This window comes from Coregonus lavaretus, assembly GCF_964263955.1.
Source record: "Coregonus lavaretus genome assembly, chromosome: 1".
NCBI classification, from domain to species: domain Eukaryota; kingdom Metazoa; phylum Chordata; class Actinopteri; order Salmoniformes; family Salmonidae; genus Coregonus; species Coregonus lavaretus.
In genome coordinates this window covers 50,405,137-50,426,213 of record NC_139988.1, presented here as the reverse complement: position 1 = coordinate 50,426,213, position 21,077 = coordinate 50,405,137, and the positions used below count along the sequence as shown (strand labels likewise).

General features: G+C 45.1%; 1 protein-coding gene across 1 annotated transcript in view; it reads left to right on the top strand.

The window, feature by feature from the left end:
- Positions 1 to 1,622: 1,622 nt before the first annotated feature.
- The window catches only part of LOC311133406 (uncharacterized protein), a gene marked incomplete at its 5' end in the record, with an annotated part of 44,405 nt that continues 24,950 nt past the window's right edge, over positions 1,623 to 21,077 (top strand). Inside the window, 4 exons of the mRNA XM_084166901.1 lie at positions 1,623 to 4,397; positions 4,498 to 4,609; positions 6,297 to 6,843; positions 7,008 to 7,448. Of these exons, the coding sequence (XP_084023027.1) occupies positions 1,623 to 4,397; positions 4,498 to 4,609; positions 6,297 to 6,843; positions 7,008 to 7,448 (3,875 nt within the window). The remainder of the gene's footprint in view (positions 4,398 to 4,497; positions 4,610 to 6,296; positions 6,844 to 7,007; positions 7,449 to 21,077) is intronic.

The following is a 21,077-nucleotide window of genomic DNA, read 5'->3' as shown; positions in this document are numbered from 1 at the left end:
TTAACCAGACATTATATCAATTTCAATATCAGAATTTGTTGCCTCTCTCTGGTATCTGTGTAATCAAACTCAAACTGAGGGAATATCACACTTGCTATTCTAAACTGAGGACATGATGTGAGTGTGAACTTGACAGACATTTGGATTGATAATGAAAAACTTGGAATGTTTTGGGTAACCACAGTAACTGCCTGCTGTTGTGTCTCTTGTTTTGGTTCATTCTGAGCCTCCAAGTTCAAGGATCCCTCACCTTTTGAAAATAGCTTTGAACAGAGCTCTAACAGGTTGTTTCCAACTAGCAATCAGACACATTTGTGGAGTCCATCACAGATACAACCATCCAAGCAAGACCTGTACTGTATGATAACCAATTGTTTACAGCCAGGAGCCATCACTTATGATACTATGATACATTACTATTTCTGGCAAGACATTTTCAGGTTTTGCTCTTCTGATGCACTATTTTGACAGGGGTCAGGCTGTTCTCTGTAGTTGAGGATTCTCTGGTAACAACAAATGACTCACTCTCACTCCCTCAGGCCTGTGAGAAGGATACAGAACACCTAACAGAGCTGAGAACACCAGAACACTACTCTTACCTACCTCCACAGACACTCCAGCTGCTTCGCCATGGCTATTAATAGCAGGAATAGAAGGCACATGTGGAAGTCCATGCCAGTCAGCCTGACAGCCAAGGACGCCTTGCTTTGTAGACCAGGGTGTCTCTAGAACAGCCTACCTCTGGCTTCTGCTGAGACTAGATACAGCCTTGTGTTACCATATCTAATAGCTGTTAGGATATGGAAATGTTGTTTAGGTCGGCATTTGAACAATTAGCCAGGGAATAGTGAGATGATAATGGTTGTGTGGAAAAAAAACTTGATGTATGTATTAAGTGTTGACTGTGCTGTGGTTGATGTTGAGTTTTAATCGATGAGTCAGTTACAAGACGTTAGTACTCTATGCATGCACTTTCTCCAGCATTTCTCTATGCACAATTGTGCTCGACTGGTTGATAAGGATACAGCAGGACCTGACCCGACTAACCATGATAGTAGGGTCAGAGGTAACAAACTTGAGCCTCACCAAAAATGACTGGGAGTAGCTGTTTATTCGAGATATGTGTTGCCTACAGTCACCCGCCCAGGGGGTCAGGGGAAAGCACCATGACCACAGAGTAATGCTGTGACTCAGGTAGACAATGGCAAGACCGAATCACCTCAGGTTACGCAAATGGAAGTGGATCAGAGGTCTTTATATAGCATAACACGCATTCGGCTCCTCCAAGACAAACCTAGGTGAACACACACAAACAAAACACACACATTCAGCCATGGATTCTGAATACATTAACAGTCTCTGATATCCTTCTGTGTCAGTTTGTTTTATTGTCTTTCTTCTAAATGTTCCTAATATATTATTGACTCTTTTTCTTTCTCTTTGGCAGACTGAAAAGAAGAGACCTGCCAATCATCCTCCAGCTTACTGACCCTCACCAAATGGACCCATTTTGTTAAATTTTGGGTTAGAAAGGAGGTTCAGGATAAGAGCACTAGTACTATCAAAGACTAAAAAATAAAATAAAAGGGACAGAAGCCTCCACTGAGGCTCGTGTGGGGACCATGTCTCAATCAGGCAAGATCCTGCACCTGTATGTGGAGGTGAGGTCTGTCCCGGAGGAGGAGGGGGAAAGGAAGGAGTTGGGTGGTGGTGTGGAGGGGATGCACCCACTAGTGCTCCAAGGGCCTGACATCCTACCTCAGTCCCAGCGCACCCCCAGCCACTCCACCTCCACCTCTAGCTGTACCTGCACTTGCCCCTCTACCTCCACCCCCAGCCCAGCCTCCATGTCCCCAGGGGTGTTGCATAAAGATGGGGGCAGCAGTCCCAGCCTCACCTCCAAGTCCTCCTCCAGACACTCTGTCAGTTTCCAGCTGGACCTACCGGACAACTCCGGACCGCCCACACACCACAGGCAGAGTCTGCCTTACAAGGGGATTGGTCAGCTGCTCTCCACTCTCCAGCCTGCACCCAATGGGCCGCAGCATGGCACTCTGGTGCGTGGCCGCTCCTCAGATATTGAGCACTACCACGGGAGGGTGCCCCTATCCCCTGCCTCCTCTGGGAGAATAATGTCCCCCTCGACTCCAACCAGTGGGCGCAGGTCCTATGATGGCTCTGGTGTGGGGGACGGGGGCAAGTGCTCTGTGGTCAGCTTTAGCTACATAGAGAAAGCCAGCATTAAGTCTGTGGACAGCCCCCACAGTGCTGTGTGCCAAAGTGTACCTGAGAACCCTTTCAGTAGAGGCATGGAGGAGAGGCATATGCCTGCCCACCTTAGGAAGAGGCTCAGTGACCCTGTGTGGTCAGACAGCTGGCAGCCCTCCGGTAGCTCCAGCACCAAACTGTCCTGTCCCACCTCGGGCAGGTCCCCCAGGAGCTCCCCTTGTCTCCGCAGGGCCACTCTGGACACTGTAGCCAGAGAGGCCACCTACAGGGCCATGGAGGAATTTGGCTCCCCGGAACTGAGGCGCAGACTGGCAGCCTACAGCCCAGACAGAAGCCCAAGCCTGCCTTGGCACTACCAGCAGCAGCCCCGCTGCCAGTCCTGTGGTGGGTCCCCGGACCTGCCTAGGGGAGCCAAAACACTGCCAGTCAATGCACACCTCATAGACTCAGACAGGAACCGTGGTTTGAATGGCCTCCCCAGAAGCCCAGCTTCTCACCAGCTCTCTGTTCAAGCCAGGCAGTCCTACTACAACTACACCATGTCCCCTACCAGTGTTAGCCGCCACCATGGTGTCCAGAACCACAGGCTGTGGCTAGGGGACGAGAGTCCTAGGTTGTCCTCAAAATGTGGGGACGAGAGTCCCAGGTTGTCCTCCAAGTTTGGGAACGAGAGTCCCAGGTTGTCCTCCAAGTTTGGGGACGAGAGTCCCAGGTTGTCCTCCAAGTTTGGGGACGAGAGCCCCAGGTTGTCCTCCAAGTTTGGGGACGAGAGCCCCAGGTTGTCCTCCAAGTTTGGGGACGAGAGTCCCAGGTTGTCTTCCAAGTTTGGGGATGAGAGCCCCAGGTTGTCTTCCAAGTTTGGGGACGAGAGTCCCAGGTTGTCTTCCAAGTTTGGGGATGAGAGCCCCAGGTTGTCTTCCAAGTTTGGGGATGAGAGCCCCAGGTTGTCCTCCAAGTTTCGCCCACCTTTACCTGCAGGCAGGCCCACTGCAATTCAGCATGAAATACCAGCAAGCATGATTACCAGCACTTCAGCCTCTTGCGACCAGAGGGCTAGCAGCCACACCAGCAGCCACACTCCTAGCGATAGTCCCTGCTTACCCAACAAGGTCAACTCCAAACAGTCAGGTCAGTCAAATGACAGCAAGATGGGAGAGGGAATGAACCAGACGAGTGACAGAAGAAGTATCTCCCCGGCCACTAGCCCTCACATGGCCTGTAAGCTGGCGGAGGAGGCTACCAAGTTGTCCACCATCTTCATGGACAGGAGGACTCCCTCCCACACCCCGTCCCAGGCTGACTCCACCAGGTCAGAGAGCCCCAAGCCTGGCTACATCTCCAGGGAGTCTCAACCCTACGCCACCCTCCAGGGCCAGGGTTCTCCAGCACAGCCCCACCCTGAACCTAACACCAACACACACCTACAGGACCATAGGTGGACAGACAAGGAGTCTCCTAGAGCTGGACCCCACTACAGAGAGTACAGACCAGGTCAAGAACCGGGGCAAGCCTCCCCCCTCCTACAGCAGAAGGATATCTCCTCCCCTGCTATGCCAGCAACACTGCACCTAGTGGTGGCGTCCCACACCCCTATCATAGACCCTCGGCTGCAGAGAGCTGAGCTGCTGACAAAAGACAGCCCAACCCTGCACCGCCATCAGCCCCCGCAGTACATGGGAGACCTGGGCTCCCCCAGCCTGGAGAGGAGACAGTATGACACCCGCTTCGACAGAGGGGGTCCGAGGGACAGCCCGGAGAGCAGCAGGCGCCTGGTTATAGGACTCGACATGGAGCCACCAGAGAGCTGGAGCTCCAGGATGCAGCAGTGGAGGGAGAATGGGTCCGTTGCGGACAGGGAGGAGTCCATTAGAGAGAATCTGACTGTTGATGGTGATGAAGTGTATGTGGTGACCAAGGAGGAGCTACAGCAGAGGAGGGATGGAACAGCTGTGTTGGGGTATCAGGGGTATAAACATGGGGTAAACAGGGAGCAGAGGGGGGAGACCCAGGACCATAGCGGGGCACTGGGGTCTTCCCAAAGCTCCAGTGGAGTGACAGGCAGTCTGGGGGAGAGCAGTCAGCCAGAGAGGGACTGTCTCTCTCCAGAGACATCCAGCCAGTCCAGCCAGAAGAGCAATGACACTGAAGAGACTGCTTCTGGGATGCAGGTGTGTGTGTGTGTGTGTGTGTGTGTGAGACCGTTTACAAGTGTACATTATACCTTATGTATCACCTACTCAATCATTCTGAATGTCTGTCGTGTTGTAGTCGGACAGCGGTTCCTCTGTGCTGGGCCCGTCCTTGCACTCCCAGAAGATTGCCCGTGCCAAATGGGAGTTCCTGTTCGGACAGCCCATAGAGGACAGCCATGATTCTAAAGGTGCGTGGTCCTGAAGGAGGTCTAATGCTGCATTCATAACCAAGTGAGAAGGTGGTATTTACCATATACGACTGGTAAAAATCCACTTGAATGCCCCTCCAACTGGTAATTACTAGTGGGAAACTCGTCTATCATCCCTGAGCTCTGACTTCTCCCACATGCTGACCTCTGACGTCACCTACTAAGGAAATTACCTTGATAACAGCATTTTCGGCAGTTACATTAAATGCAACAACAAAACATTATTTATAAAAAGCAATCTACACTGAGTGTAGAAAACCTGCTCTTTCCATGACATAGACTGACCAGGTGAATCCAGAGGCTATGATCCATTATTGATGTCACCAGTTAAATGATGAAGTGTAGGAGACAGGTTAAAGAAGGATTTTTAAGCCTTGAGTCATCGCTTGTGTATGTGTGCCATTCAGAGGGTGAAAGAGCAAGACAAAAGATTTATGTGCCTTTGAGCGGGGTATGGTAGTAGGTGCCAGGCGCACCGGTTTGAGTGTGTCAAGAACTCAACGCTGCTGGGTTATTCATGCTCAATAGTTTCCCATGTGTATCAAGAATGGTCCACCATCCAAAGCCAACTTGGCACAACTGTGGGAAGCATTGGAATCAACATGGGCCAACATCCCTGTGGAATGCTTTCAACACCTTGTAGAGTCCATGCCCTGATGAATTCAGGCTGTTCTGAGGGCAAAAGGGGGTCCAACTCAATATTACGAAGGTGTTCCTAATGTTTTGTACACTCAGTGTATATGTTTTGTAACATGCATGAAAGCTGTACTTTTAGTTTATGGTTGATGCAGCTTATTGGCCATTAGCCAATCAGCGTTTTTCCAACTAGTTCAAAGCATGTGAATGCATCCAACTGGTATTTACAATTTCACAAATGGAAAGTATCACCTTCCCACTTGGTTATTAACGCAGCATTTGCCTCTCTGTCTTACTCCTCCTCCTCTAGTTCAGACTTCCTAGTTCGTCAGCCCCTTCTCGTAAACAAGCAGCTACTTTCACAATACTCCTGTAATCCAATTAGCTCTGGCTAGCTTTGGCTTTAGCGCCATCATGGCCTGGCATCAGCTCTGTCCCTATTAAACTCTGACTGACTCTCTTCCTTCTCTAGCAACACAAACACTTTCTTTGTTTATCTTTATTGATAGTTTAGAGTTTAGACATCTCTGCATCACACACGGCTAATGTGTTTCATTGAATGTGTACTTTCCTGTTAAGTATTTAGACTTTAGAGAATCTGTTCCCTTGCTTTTGATTACATTTTCTTTATCCCTTCTCTGCATCTCTCACTCATTTTCCATCAGTCCCTGTTATGTTACAGTACTCAGCTCATCACAGACAGTCTGTTATAGGCCCCAAAACAGTGAATGTCAATAAACGGTACCATCATAATAACAATCTATAAATTTAGAACAGGTAATTTTATTACATTTTCATGTTTTTTAGAACAGGTAATTTTACTAAATGCTACCAAAACATGTAATGTTATTACCGTAGTCGGTCCTCTCAATAATCAATCATAATGGAATACAATCAAAAAAATTACTACTGATCTTTAAAACAGGACTTAAAAAAAAACTATTTTTGCATGGTTTTTAGAACAGGCTATTTGTTCAAAATTATTCCTACCCACTTTTACATACTCTCTTTGTCTCTTTCGATATCCCAGACTACTCTCAAGCCCCCCCTAGTGGCACCCCCAGTGAGTCTCCCATGCCCACCCCTCCCTCCTCCCTGCTCCTGAAGCCCACAGGTCACTGGAAGGTGTGGGACGATGAGGGTCAGAGTTTACCCTATCACGATGTCCAGCAGGTGGTGAAGTTGGTGACTCCGCTCACGATCGCTGTGGTTGGCTTCTCGCCCAAGACGGGCATCATCCGGAGAGCCATCAACTACGCTGAGACGGACTTAGACGCAGTGCCCCTGAAATGCTATAGGGAAACAGATCTAGATGAGGTGATATTGGCTGAGGCAGAGCGAGAGCAGGAGGAGGTGGACTCTGCCTTTGGGAGTAACCGCAGCGTGATGGGCACCTCTGCCTCCAGCGCCAGTACCATAGTACGCACTGATGGAGAGGAGGATGAGCTGGAGGAGGAGGAGGAGGAGGAGGAGGATGAGGAGGTGGTGAGCTGGGCCAGTGTGAGGATGCAGGGGGATAAGAAGAGACAGCATGCCACCCAGGAGGATAATCAGGTGTACAGTCTGCTGCTGAAGGGGTGAGACATTCATTGCAGTTCAGACGCACCACACCCTGTAGTCGGTATGTAAAGCATTTATAGAGACACGAATATAGTAGATACAGCGACCCAAGCACTGTCGCTAACACCTCATACCTCGTGTTACTTGTTCCTAATACGTTCTACATTGTTTCTTCCTGTAGTTGTACCCTGGACCACATATCAGATGCCCAATCAGCCCTGAAGTCCCCCATCTCAGTGACCAGCCCTCGCAGGACCTCAGTGGACAGCCTGGACTCCTTCAGCCGCCACTTCGAGAGGATCATGGAGTCTCACCGAGCCAAGGGCACCTCTTACAGCAGCCTGGACAGCGTTGACCTCTTGACCTCCAGCTGCCCGCCTGTATTCACCTTTGACCTACCCACCCTCACCCCTGAGATCCAGAGCCAGATTTGTGAGAATGCGCGTCATATCATCGAGCTGAGTTTTGCCCCCCTGGCCCATACAGAGCTCCCCAGTGTGTCTGAACCCACCTGCTCTGAGAACACCCTGGACCCCACAGGAGAGGGGCTCAGCAGCACCTCTGAGCAGGGTTATACTTCAGGAGGGAAGTCCCGGTTGGAGAAAGACTGCTTGCGAACTAAGTCTAATTTAGACTTGCCTCTCATCAGGTGAGTGACACAAACATGGCAGTTTCATAATGATAAACAGCTTATGCTGCATTGGTAATAAATCTCTTTACTGCTGCTAGACGACCACTGTCACTAAAATCTCATGCCATGTGTTGTCCCTGGAATGGCTGTTCCCAATGACTTTGATTACATCTGGAGTTTAGGGCCTATAATCCTAAGAATGTGTGACTGGCATATGTTTGGTCTGGCATTTCCAATATTGACAGTTAGTGTCTGCTTTGCATATAGCTGTTTTGATCAGCATATGACTGACCTGACCAAATGATCAAATTAACCATGTAGACATACACTACATGACCAAAAGTATGTGGACAGCTGCTCGTCAAACATCTCATTCCAAAATCATGGGCATTAATATGGAGTTGGTCCCCCCTTTGCTGCTATAACAGTCTTCACTCTTCTGGGAAGGCTTCCATTCAGCCACAAGAGCATTAGTGAGGTTGGGCGCTGATGTTGGGTGATTAGGCCTGGCTCGCGGTCGATGTTCCAATTCATCCCAAAGGTGTTTGTTGGGGTTGAGGTCAGGGCTCTGTGCAGGCCAGTCAAGTTCTTCCACACCGATCTCGACAAACCATTTCTGTGTGGACCTCGCTTTTTGCACGGGGGCATTGTCATGCTGAAACAGGAAAGGGCCTTCCCCAAACTGTTGCCACAAAGTTGGAAGCACAGAATAGTCTCGAATGTCATTGTATGGTGTAGCGTTAAGATTTCCCTTCACTGGAACCTTGTGTGTGGCTGCTCGGCCATGGAAACCCATTTCATGAAGCTCCTGACGAACAGTTATTGTGCTGACGTTGCTTCCAGAGGCAGTTTGGAACTCGGTAGTGAGTGTTGCAACCGAGGACAGACGATTTTTACGCGCTACGCGCTTCAGCACTCGGCTGTCCCGTTCTATGAGCTTGTGTGGACTATCACTTCGCGGCTGACCCGTTTTTTCTCTTAGACGTTTCCACTTCACAATAACAGCACTTACAGTTGACTGGTGCAGCTCTAGCAGGGCAGAAATTCGACAAACTGACTTGTTGGAAAGGTAGCATCCTATTACGTTGCCACGTTGAAAGTCACTGAGCTCTTCAGTAAGGCCATTCTACTGCCAATGTTTGTCTATGGAGATTGCATGGCGGTGTGCTCAATTTTATACATCTGTCAGCAACGGGTGTGGCTGAAATAGCGAATCCACTAATTTGAAGGGGTGTCCATATACTTTTGTGTATATATAGTGTACTTTAAATGCTGTGGAACTCAACCGCAGAGATTCAGTTGTACCACTAGATGAGGCCAGAGAGCCACTGTTTCTTTTATTGAATGTTTATCCAGAAATGAGTTGTTAGTACAGTACTCTCTGTAATATGGAGGGATTGAGTGTGTTCTTCTTCTTCTTTGATGTCCTGTGGTTTAGGCTCAGCGGTATGATACCTCTGGTTAAAGTAGAGTGTAGAGTAAGTTGGTATAATTTTCATTGCAAGTTGTAGTATATCAACCCTGCTAAGAATGGAGTTATTATAACTTTGTTTACGAGACAAATTCTATTAATATGGTCCTGAGAAAATGTAGGTACTCGGGCCCTACTAGTGAATGTTCATATATGCATACGTGTACATTATATAAAACATACAATGAATATACCAAACATTAGGAACACCCCCCTCTTACAGCACTTACAGTTGACTGGGGCAGCTCTGGCAGGGCAGAAATTCGACGAACTGACTTTATTTTTAAGGTTTTACATTTGAGTCATTTTTAGCACACGCTCTTATCCAGAGCGACTTACAGTTAGTGAGTGCATACATTATTATTATTATATTTTATTCATTGTTGGAAAGGTAGCATCCTATTACGATGCCACGTTGAAAGTCACTGAGCTCTTCCACAGGGAGGCTGGCCCATGTAGACTCCAATGCTTCCCACAGTTGTGTCAAGTTGGCTGGATACACAATTGAAACTGTTGAGCGTGAAAAACCCAGGAGCGTTGCAGTTCTTGACACAAACCGGTGCGCCTGGCACCTACTACCATATCCCTTTCAAAGGCACTTAAATATTTTGCCTTGCCCATTCATCCTCTGAATGGCACCCACACACAATCCATGTCTCAATTGTCTCAAGGCTTAAAAATCCTTCTTTAACTTGTCTCCTTCCCTTCATCTACACTGATTGTAAGTGGATTTAACAATTTACAGTAATAAGGGATCATATCTTTCTCCTGGTCAGTCTATGTCATTGAAAGAGCAAGTGTTCTTGTGCATGTTCTCCTATGTGTAGACCTACTCATATCCATTGTATCTTCCCATCCAGTTCAGTGAGCGAGCTTGTCCATGTGTGTATTGTGTTTAACATCACTGGTTTCACTGAAAGTTAGTCAAACCCCTTCTGCAATGCCACTTGACTCCTTGGTTGCACCCCCTTTCATGTCAAGCAGCCAATCAGATCTGCAGCTCAGCCAGACGTACTTGGTAACCTTGGCAACTGCAGATTACCTTCCAGGACCATGTGATTTCAGGGTATTTTCTAAAATAGAAAATAAAAAGTTGAAAAGAGAGTGTGAGATCGACCACTGTTTTGGACGATGAAGTCACAGGATACAGTATCAACAGCAGTGGGACCACTGACACAACTATTTTAAAAAGTCAAACCATAGCTCCCATGATTTCCTTAAGTCTTTTGATCAAACTACAAAAGGCAGTTTGATCGAATCAAAAGCTGATTTAACGATCCGTCCAGGTTTACAAGTTGATTTTGAGAAAATCAAGTTTACCTCAGTTGGCTTTTGATCCAAGACAAGAGACCCATTGTTCTAGGACCGGATTTGTTGGACTCAGGAGTCTGGGGGGAGTCTTATGTTTGGCTAGACTCTTTATTTTTTTGTGCCAGCAGCCATGTCAACAGTGTCTTCAAAATATGAATAAGTAAAACCATAAGAAACCATAATACCTTCAATGTACACTACCGTTCAAAAGTTTGGGGTCACTTAGAAATGTCCTTGTTTTCGAAAGAAAATCATTTTTTTTGTCCATTAAAATAACATCAAATTAATCAGAAATACAGTGTAGACATTGTTAATGCTGGAAATGGCTATTGTAGCTGGAAATGGCAGATTTTTAATGGAATATCTACATAGGCGTACAGAGGCCCATTATCAGAAACCATCAGTCCTGTGTTCCAATGGCACGTTGTGTTTGCTAATCCAAGTTTATCATTTTAAAAGGCTAATTGATCATTAGAAAACCCTTTTGCAATTATGTTAGCACAGCTGAAAACTGTTGTGCTGATTAAAGAAGCAATAAAACTGGCTTTCTTGAGACTAGTTGAGTATCTGGAGCGTCAGCAATTGTGGGTTCGATTACAGGCTCAAAATGGGCAGAAACAAATAACTTTCTTCTGAAACTCGTCAGTCTATTCTTGTTCTGAGAAATTAAGGCTATTCCATGCGAGAAATCGCCAAGAAACTGAAGATCTCGTACAACGCTGTGTACTACTCCCTTCACAGAACAGCGCAAACTGTCTCTAACCAGAATAGAAAGAGGAGTGGGAGGCCCCGGTGCACAACTTTTGAACGGTAGTGTATTTATAAAGTAACAGATATGTTGTCATCAGCCTGGATGTCATTGCTGTAGGCTACTTTGATTAGCTTTCATTCATATTTGTTTGGGTTTACTGAAACATTATCTGTTCCTTGATTGTTGCTTTAAATCTGATACGTGTATTTTCAGAGAGATAGGAGCTGACTGAGATGTAAAATCAGAAAGTAGGTTAGAAACATAGAAAGGGGATCAGTGGGAGAGAGGGAATGTAAGGGGAGACAAAGAGAGGAAGAGAAGAGCTAGGGGAAAGGAGGGGGGTTTGCAGCCATGGAGAGAGGAAATGCATACCTTCTCCAGCAGCGGAAAATAGCCCAGCTGATGAGCGATTCGCAGAGAGAGGCACACACAGACAGATACAGACCAAGAGAGCTAGAGGGCAGTGAGAGAGTGAAAGACTGAGACTGACCAAGTGTAACTTTGAGTTCAACAAAGATCCTGCCAAGTTATTACCACATACTGTGTCCACCAGCTTGGATACTTCAAAGTTCGGAATGAGAGAGCTACAGGGAGCTGGATAGGGAGGAAGGACTGAGAGTGCGAGAGAGAGTTACAGAGAGAGTGGCAGACGGGACGGCAGGGGAGGGCAGCAACAGAGTAAAGGCAACAGATTAGGTCGCCAAATAAGGCAGAGAGGGAATCCAGACACAAAGGAGGGGAAATGGAAGAGAAGATGTTGTGAAATGCACAATGAGGATCCTGCTAGACTCAGGTTGAGAGCAGTACAGTTTCGGGCGTGTGGCTAGACAGTGGGCAGAGGATCGATGTGGTCAGTAGGTCCGACTGTTGACTGCCAGGGTTAGCTCACCGCTGAATGCCGTGGTTGGGTGCGACAGGGGCGTGGCTCTGGGGACAACATGGCACACTATTTGCTCTGCTGGGGGGGCGGGGCTTTGGAAGACATGTACCTGGATGCCCCCTACCCGGCCATCTACCGGTGAGTTCCTCACTTCACTGTACTTTACCTCCATTGGTCGGTCTGTTTGTTTGTCTGTCTGTCTGAGGTGTGTGGACCCAGACAGTGTTAAAGGGATAGTTCACCCAAATGACAAAATTAGATATTTGTTTCCTTACTCTGTAAGCAGTCTATGGACAAGGTATGACAGCAATCCATGGTTTGGTTTAGTTTCCCTGGCACTGTTTCCAAATACTAACGTTTTAGCATTTGTGGCATCAATCCCATTCAAGTCATGGGACCGATATTAGCCTTTTTCACGCATCATGTCCAAATAATCCGAAAGTATCTAAAATTGATTGTGAAGCTCACTAAAGTCACTTACCGATGATTTGAACGTGATGTGCGAAAAATGCTAATATCATGACCGTTAGCATTTGGAAACAGTGCTTGCCACTGCCCAGGAAACTAAACCAAAGCATGGATGGCTGTCATACCTTGTACGTAGGCTACTTACAGGGTAAGGAAACCAATTTGTAATTTGGGTGAACTATCCCTTTAAGGCAGTGTTTCCCAAACTCAGTCCTGGGTGCCTCAAGTGGTGCATATTTTGGTTTTTGCCCTAGCGCTACACAGCTGATTCAATTAATCAACTCATCATCAAGCTTGGATTATTTGAATCAGCTGTGTAGTGCTAGGGCAAAAAACTAAGTGCACCCCTGGGAGGCCCCAGGACCGAGTTTGGGAAACGCTGCTTTAAGGACTCAGAGAAAGCGGAGGCTTACTTTATCATGTGCTTGTTGTTAATGAATGGTCCAATGTTATGAATGTTTAAGTGTGAGAGGATTATCTGTGTTGCTGTGACTCCTAGCTGGCTGGACAATGTTATACAGTGTCTGGGAAGAGAGGGTGCTGTACATTCAATTGATTTACAGGGTGAGAGAGTGACAGTGTGTTATGTGAATTATTTAACAAACTATTTCAGTGTCTCCGTGCGTCTCCCAAAAGGTTGTAAGTCTTTTGGATTTAAGAAACGGACAGGGTCCCGGTCTGCATAGTCAGAGATTTATTCATTGAGAATTCTGCCATCACAATTTCAGAGTCCATCTTTTATACTCATACGTCATACAAAAATCCCTCCCCACTTTAGGCAGGCTGTAGTTTTCCACTTTATAATTGCTCTCCTGACCATCAGTTCACACACACACTTTATTATCATAGCCTACTCCCTGCATTCCTCAGTTATCGCCGTTCTCACAATATTCTGCACCATGTTTCATACTCCTTAAAAAACCTAACAGTTTCTCTCCTCTTTATCTTGGTTTCTCAGTTGTCTGTAGACAGCTCTCCTTGTCCTTTGTTGTCTGGTCTAACTCTTACTCACATTGCTAAATAGTAGATCAATGTCATAAACCTACACTCACACATTACCAGGTAGTAGATTCTAATACGTCTCACACAGTTTCAGAGTGTAATAATTAGTCATTAATAATTATTCTATCAATCCACCCTTTGACTAAATATGACACACATACTCACAAAATATATGTTGTTATAGAAGTGAATCACACACATTGAAGCATATACAGTGGGGAAAAAAAGTATTTAGTCAGCCACCAATTGTGCAAGTTCTCCCACTTAAAAAGACGAGAGAGGCCTGTAATTTTCATCATAGGTACACGTCAACTATGACAGACAAAATGAGAAAAAAAATCCAGAAAATCACATTGTAGGATTTTTAATGAATTTATTTGCAAATTATGGTGGAAAATAAGTATTTGGTCAATAACAAACGTTTCTCAATACTTTGTTATATACCCTTTGTTGGCAATGACACAGGTCAAACGTTTTCTGTAAGTCTTCACAAGGTTTTCACATACTGTTGCTGGTATTTTGGCCCATTCCTCCATGCAGATCTCCTCTAGAGCAGGGATGTTTTGGGGCTGTCGCTGGGCAACACGGACTTTCAACTCCCTCCAAAGATTTTCTATGGGGTTGAGATCTGGAGACTGGCTAGGCCACTCCAGGACCTTGAAATGCTTCTTACGAAGCCACTCCTTCGTTGCCCGGGCGGTGTGTTTGGGATCATTGTCATGCTGAAAGACCCAGCCACGTTTCATCTTCAATGCCCTTGCTGATGGAAGGAGGTTTTCACTCAAAATCTCACGATACATGGCCCCATTCATTCTTTCCTTTACACGGATCAGTCGTCCTGGTCCCTTTGCAGAAAAACAGCCCCAAAGCATGATGTTTCCACCCCCATGCTTCACAGTAGGTATGGTGTTCTTTGGATGCAACTCAGCATTCTTTGTCCTCCAAACACGACGAGTTGAGTTTTTACCAAAAAGTTATATTTTGGTTTCATCTGACATTCTCCCAATCCTCTTCTGGATCCTCCCAATCCTCAGCGGCGTAGTGTGTTACTGATGGTAGGCTTTGTTACTTTGGTCCCAGCTCTCTGCAGGTCATTCACTAGGTCCCCCCGTGTGGTTCTGGGATTTTTGCTCACCGTTCTTGTGATCATTTTGACCCCACGGGGTGAGATCTTGCGTGGAGCCCCAGATCGAGGGAGATTATCAGTGTTCTTGTATGTCTTCCATTTCCTAATAATTGCTCCCACAGTTGATTTCTTCAAACCAAGCTGCTTACCTATTGCAGATTCAGTCTTCCCAGCCTGGTGCAGGTCTACAATTTTGTTTCTGGTGTCCTTTGACAGCTCTTTGGTCTTGGCCATAGTGGAGTTTGGAGTGTGACTGTTTGAGGTTGTGGACAGGTGTCTTTTATACTGATAAGAAGTTCAAACAGGTGCCATTAATACAGGTAACGTGTGGAGGACAGAGGAGCCTCTTAAAGAAGAAGTTACAGGTCTGTGAGAGCCAGAAATCTTGCTTGTTTGTAGGTGACCAAATACTTATTTTCCACCATAATTTGCAAATAAATTCATAAAAAATCCTACAATGTGATTTTCTGGAAAAAAAATCTCAATTTGTCTGTCATAGTTGACGTGTACCTATGATGAAAATTACAGGCCTCTCTCATCTTTTTAAGTGGGAGAACTTGCACAATTGGTGCCTGACTAAATACTTTTTTCCCCCACTGTGTATATATAATATATATATTTTTTGTAATTCGTTATACCATAGGCCACAAAGTGTTTCCTAACCTGCTCTACCATCCATCCCTCCCGTTGACACATGGCTCTGCCCGTGTGTCAATATTGCAGCATATCTAAACAGTAATTTCGGGAGAATTGGTAAGCTGTGTTTGACCCATATTCCTTCCTTATTTACTGCGCCTTGCTTCCCATCTGTGAACTTCCTTAATTGGGGCCCTACTGTAGCTCTTTATAAGTAGATCTCTATCTATCGAAACTTCCTCTTTTGACAGCTGACTGGGACCAGAGAAGTGTGTTAACCCTGCTGACAACATTTGATAATACCTCAACTTACTTCTATCCCGTAAAAGTAATCCAAGATTAGTACAATTTACTAGCAACAGCTATTCAGGGAAAGCTCTCTCTCGCTCTCTTCTGTTATTTTATGGTTCAAATCATATATATTATTACCAAATTATAATCTTCACACTTTTCACAGTATTATAAATTACCCTCAACTTGGTAAAATAAACTATCTTAAAGTCCTCCTCTCATGCCTTTTAGAATTACCAGTGTGGATGATTAATTAACACCAGAAAGTCAAAACAGAGTTCAGAGGCAATTGAAATCATTCAACGAACTGTTCCATCCTATAGTATACTAAATATTACCATCATTCTAAATATTTCATAAATGTTACTTATCCCAAGTGTTCATTAAGTCCTCATGACATTTATTCTCATAAGAAATCATATATACCCTAAACCCAGTCAAAACAGAAACTCCATAAAATTCACTGTGTGTGCTCCTTTAAGACTTATCACCTTTGACCTGTTGAAAACCCCCTAAAATCAAAATAACAAGGCTTTATAAACATCATACTAGGTGTGTTGTTTCTTATTTGAAAACCCCAATTAAAAAACAACAAACCAAAATAGCCAGGTCATGAGGACTCCTGATTTCCATTTGCATACACATAACTAGAAAGCATGAATTTAATACCATTCTTGCTTAAACAATGCAATTCAACATTTCTCATCACCCAATTTCTATTACTTTTTTCACACAGGAAACCCTGTACAATCTCTATCCTCTATTGCTGACTTTCCATCTAACATTACTTTTCAACATTTCTCAAATCTAATTACCTCTGTTGTCAAATAAAATTATAGCCACCTCTTATGAAACCCCCAATCTGTCATTGTTTAGAATACAGCAGATATAGGTAACTGTCCTTTCTAAGTAGGCTACAAATAACACCAAACACATGCCGTAGTTGACCAGCATATATTGAATTTATCTCCATAGTATTAATATCCAATGTAGTGATTGACTTTCCTTAATGGAAACCCTAAATTGGCTTTGTACAATATTAAATTAATTATGTCTCACCCATGACGCATGTCTACGTTTGGGTGAGCAAGTTAATATACACTGCTCAAAGAAATAAAGGGAACACTTAAACAACACATCCTAGATCTGAATGAATGAAATAATCTTATTAAATACTTTTTTCTTTACATAGTTGAATGTGCTGACAACAAAATCACACAAAAATTATCAATGGAAATCAAATGTATCAACGCATGGAGGTCTGGATTTGGAGTCACCCTCAAAATTAAAGTGGAAAACCACACTACAGGCTGATCCAACTTTGATGTAATGTCCTTAAAACAAGTCAAAATGAGGCTCAGTAGTGTGTGTGGCCTCCACGTGCCTGTATGACCTCCCTACAACGCCTGGGCATGCTCCTGATGAGGTGGCGGATGGTCTCCTGAGGGATCTCCTCCCAGACCTGGACTAAAGCATCCGCCAACTCCTGGACAGTCTGTGGTGCAACGTGGCGTTGGTGGATGGAGCGAGACATGATGTCCCAGATGTGCTCAATTGGATTCAGGTCTGGGGAACGGGCGGGCCAGTCCATAGCATCAATGCCTTCCTCTTGCAGGAACTGCTGACACACTCCAGCCACATGAGGTCTAGCATTGTCTTGCATTAGGAGGAACCCAGGGCCAACCGCACCAGCATATGGTCTCACAAGGGGTCTGAGGATCTCATCTCGGTACCTAATGGCAGTCAGGCTACCTCTGGCGAGCACATGGAGGGCTGTGCGGCCCCCCAAAGAAATGCCACCCTACACCATGACTGACCCACCGCCAAACTGGTCATGCTGGAGGATGTTGCAGGCAGCAGAACGTTCTCCACGGCGTCTCCAGACTCTGTCACGTGTGCTCAGTGTGAACCTGCTTTCATCTGTGAAGAGCACAGGGCGCTAGTTGCGAATTTGCCAATCTTGGTGTTCTCTGGCAAATGCCAAACGTCCTGCACGGTGTTGGGCTGTAAGCACAACCCCCACCTGTGGACGTTGGGCCCTCATACCACCCTCATGGAGTCTGTTTCTGACCGTTTGAGCAGACACATGCACATTTGTGGCCTGCTGGAGGTCATTTTGCAGGGCTCTGGCAGTGCTCCTCCTGCTCCTCCTTGCACAAAGGCGGAGGTAGCAGTCCTGCTGGGTTGTTGCCCTCCTACGGCCTCCTCCACGTCTCCTGATGTACTGGCCTGTCTCCTGGTAGCGCCTCCATGCTTTGGACACTACGCTGACAGACACAGCAAACCTTCTTGCCACAGCTCGCATTGATGTGCCATCCTGGATGAGCTGCACTACCTGAGCCACTTGTGTGGGTTGTAGACTCCGTCTCATGCTACCACTAGAGTGAAAGCACCGCCAGCATTCCAAAAGTGACCAAAACATCAGCCAGGAAGCATAGGAACTGAGAAGTGGTCTGTGGTCCCCACCTGCAGAACCACTTCTTTGTTGGGGGTGTCTTGCTAATTGCCTATAATTTCCACCTGTTGTCTATTCCATTTGCACAACAGCATGTGAAATTTCTTCCTAAGTGGACAGTTTGATTTCACAGAAGTGTGATTGACTTGGAGTTACATTGTGTTGTTTAAGTGTTCCCTTTATTTTTTTGAGCAGTGTATAATTATTATTCCAATTACTATTTTATGAAGTCTCTAGCCTCTCATTCAACACAAATCCCCATAATCAAATATACTCCCAGCAGAACTGAAAAAAACAAAACAGACTGTGATTTCCAGGACACTGCCCCTTTGTTTCTGGCCTCACTATCTCCCCGAGAGTTGGCACTCCCTTAAGGTCTCTCTTACTCCTCTTTTTCTCTCCCAATCTGCTCTTGGTAAACTGCATACTTTTTTTTACCTCAATCAGTGTTGCTGTGCTGTTCTCCACCCTATCAAAGTATTTTTAATGGTCCTGCTTATCTCTGGTCTCATTCCACTGACGAACGCTATATTTTTAATTGCTGATGGTAGGGCGTATCATTCCCCTGTCTCTGGTCTGGCTCGGGTATGCCACTGTTTGCGTTAAACACATCTTTAACCCTCTCTAAGTACTGGCTGACAGTCTCACTATCCTCTTGTTTACACTCATGTACTTTAGAGAAGTCTGCATGACGATGGTAATGTTCTCTGAGGCTATTACACAATTCAGTTATTTTCCCAACATACTCTCCGTGATCGGCCCATGGCAAAAGTGCCCTCTGGGCATCCCCTGAAACCCACTGCCCTCTAACGGCAGCCCAATCCTTACTATTCCTGTTTTGGGGTACGTCATTCCTTCTACCGCTCTGGCCACGTTCCTCTGTGTTCATGGCTTGTATACATCTAAAGTTGCTGGGGTCCCTTTCATTCCCCGCCAATAGATTAGGTAAGGCTATCAGTGGGTACTGGCCCCCTCCTACTCTCTCATCTCCTGACTCATACTGACTCCCTCCCGAGCTTAGCTCTGAATCCTCCTGTACCTCTCTTTTCTGTTTCTTTAGATCATTACCACAACTTACATGCATTTGTTTAATCATAGACTCTAGTTTAATTACTCTCTTTTCTGTTTAATTTAGATCAGTACCACAATTTACATGCATTTGTTTAATCATGGATTCCAGTTTAATTACAACAAGTCTCCCAGTAAAGCCTTTTTTTTTTTTTTCCAATTAGGTCCATAATACACATTTCGTTTGTCTCTAATTTCCATGTATTTCTCGTCCCCAGTAAATTCTGGGACCTCTTGTGAGGATTTGCCTCCCATGGTTGGTACTGTTAAAAATCCCTTAGCCACCTCTTCTATATAACAAGTTATTCAAAACAGTTACACACAACAATTGGAATCACCCCTTCCTGTATAGGTACTAGTCCCCCAGAATTATCTCCTACTCTACGGAGGAATTCATCCCCACAATGTAATCTTGATAATTCCTGACAGTCTCATACAACAGGAATGGGTTCTCCCTCCTCTAGCCACCTCTTCTATATAACAAGTTATTCAAAACAGTTTCACACCACACCTGGAATCACCCCTTCCTGTATAGGTACTAGTCCCCCAGAATTATCTCCTACTCTACTGAGGAATTTATCCCCACAATGTAATCTTGATAATTCCTGACAGCCCCATACAACAGGAATGGGTTCTCCCTCTCCTGGTGATCTTAACCGTCTAAATTTACTCAATTATATCCTCTCTTTTCTTTTTGTATTTGTTTAACCCAGATTATTTGTTGACTGTTCTATAATCTCTTACAGGTTACATCCCATAGGTGTACTTTTAATAGTTCCTTCTATTTCAACACCGGGTAGTTTCTTTTGGTAATTGGCCTATTACCGTATTGGCTACCTTAAAATGGCTACGCATTGCTACTTTAAATTATGACGTTACCCTCAGTCAAAATTTTAGCAAGTTCTCAAATCAATTTCACCAAGTAATGAATAAAGACTACTGACCTTATCCTTGCAGCCGAGATTCAATGTAGGTTTGGATTCCGTCACCGTTTCTGTCATTAATCAGGTGTCCTCTGGCCTGTCTTAACTCTTAATGTCAAAGGGCAGGACTTTCTATTTACGAATGTATCATTCGCCCGTCGACGGTTTTCAGAGTTACCTGAAATGACAGAGGCAGGTATTGGATTCCGGCTCAGAAGGACCAAGCTGTAATGTGAATTATTTAACAAACTATTTCAGTGTCTCTGTCTGTTTCTTAAATCCAAAAGACTTATAACCTTTTGGGAGACGCACAGAGACACTGAAATAGTTTAAATAATTCACATAACACAGTTTGTGTTCAGAGAAACTGTGGCAACTCGTGGTGTTATTAATAGTGTGATAAATACCTGTTGGCTCTGGTCCCTACGACAGAGGCTCACCTACAGTGTTCTCAGATCAGCCAGCAGGCCTATCATTTAAGCTAACTTGCAATTTCCTGACCTGAGACTCGTCAACTGAATCAGTAACATAGATTCCTGGTCATTGCCTCTGTAAATAAACTGTAGGGCCTATATTCCCACTCTTTGTAGAATGCAAGATTGAATTATTGATTAGGGTTTATATTTTTGGTTAGAAATGTGTTTAGTGAAACCCTTTTAAGTTAATCATCTGGGTTCTGGCTCTCTGAACCATCTGTACATCCAGGATACGGCAAGGGCTCAATCAATCAATCAATCATTCATAGTACAGACTAGAACTGGTGTAAAATCTCTCTAAGATCTTAACAGGGAAAGGAATTTGACACCTTCAAGTAGGCTGAATAACTTCCCAAACAATTTCTACAAGTTTCTTTGTAGCTGTGGTATCTTAAGGTGAATTCATATATACTATATATGCTGTGTCATCTTTAGTGACTGTGGAATGTGTTGCCCTGAGAAAAAGGTCAAGTCAACAAAGAGAGAGATATCAGTTTTCACTCAGGAGCCTGAATGCTATTCAGTGACCACACACACTCATCAGTCCTGTTGCAGCTCTTTTCTATGACAGAGACTTTGCATAGCCTCAGTCAAAGATCAAATGCATCAGAGAACAGATAAGGCCCATTGTTGAGCTTACTTCGGTTATCTTCTAGATGTAATAGCTTTAAAAATATATACAAAAAGTGCTTCAACTTGGGCTTTGTATGTCCATCTTAGTTGGATGGTGTATCTCAGAGGTGATATGTTGTCAATTGTCAG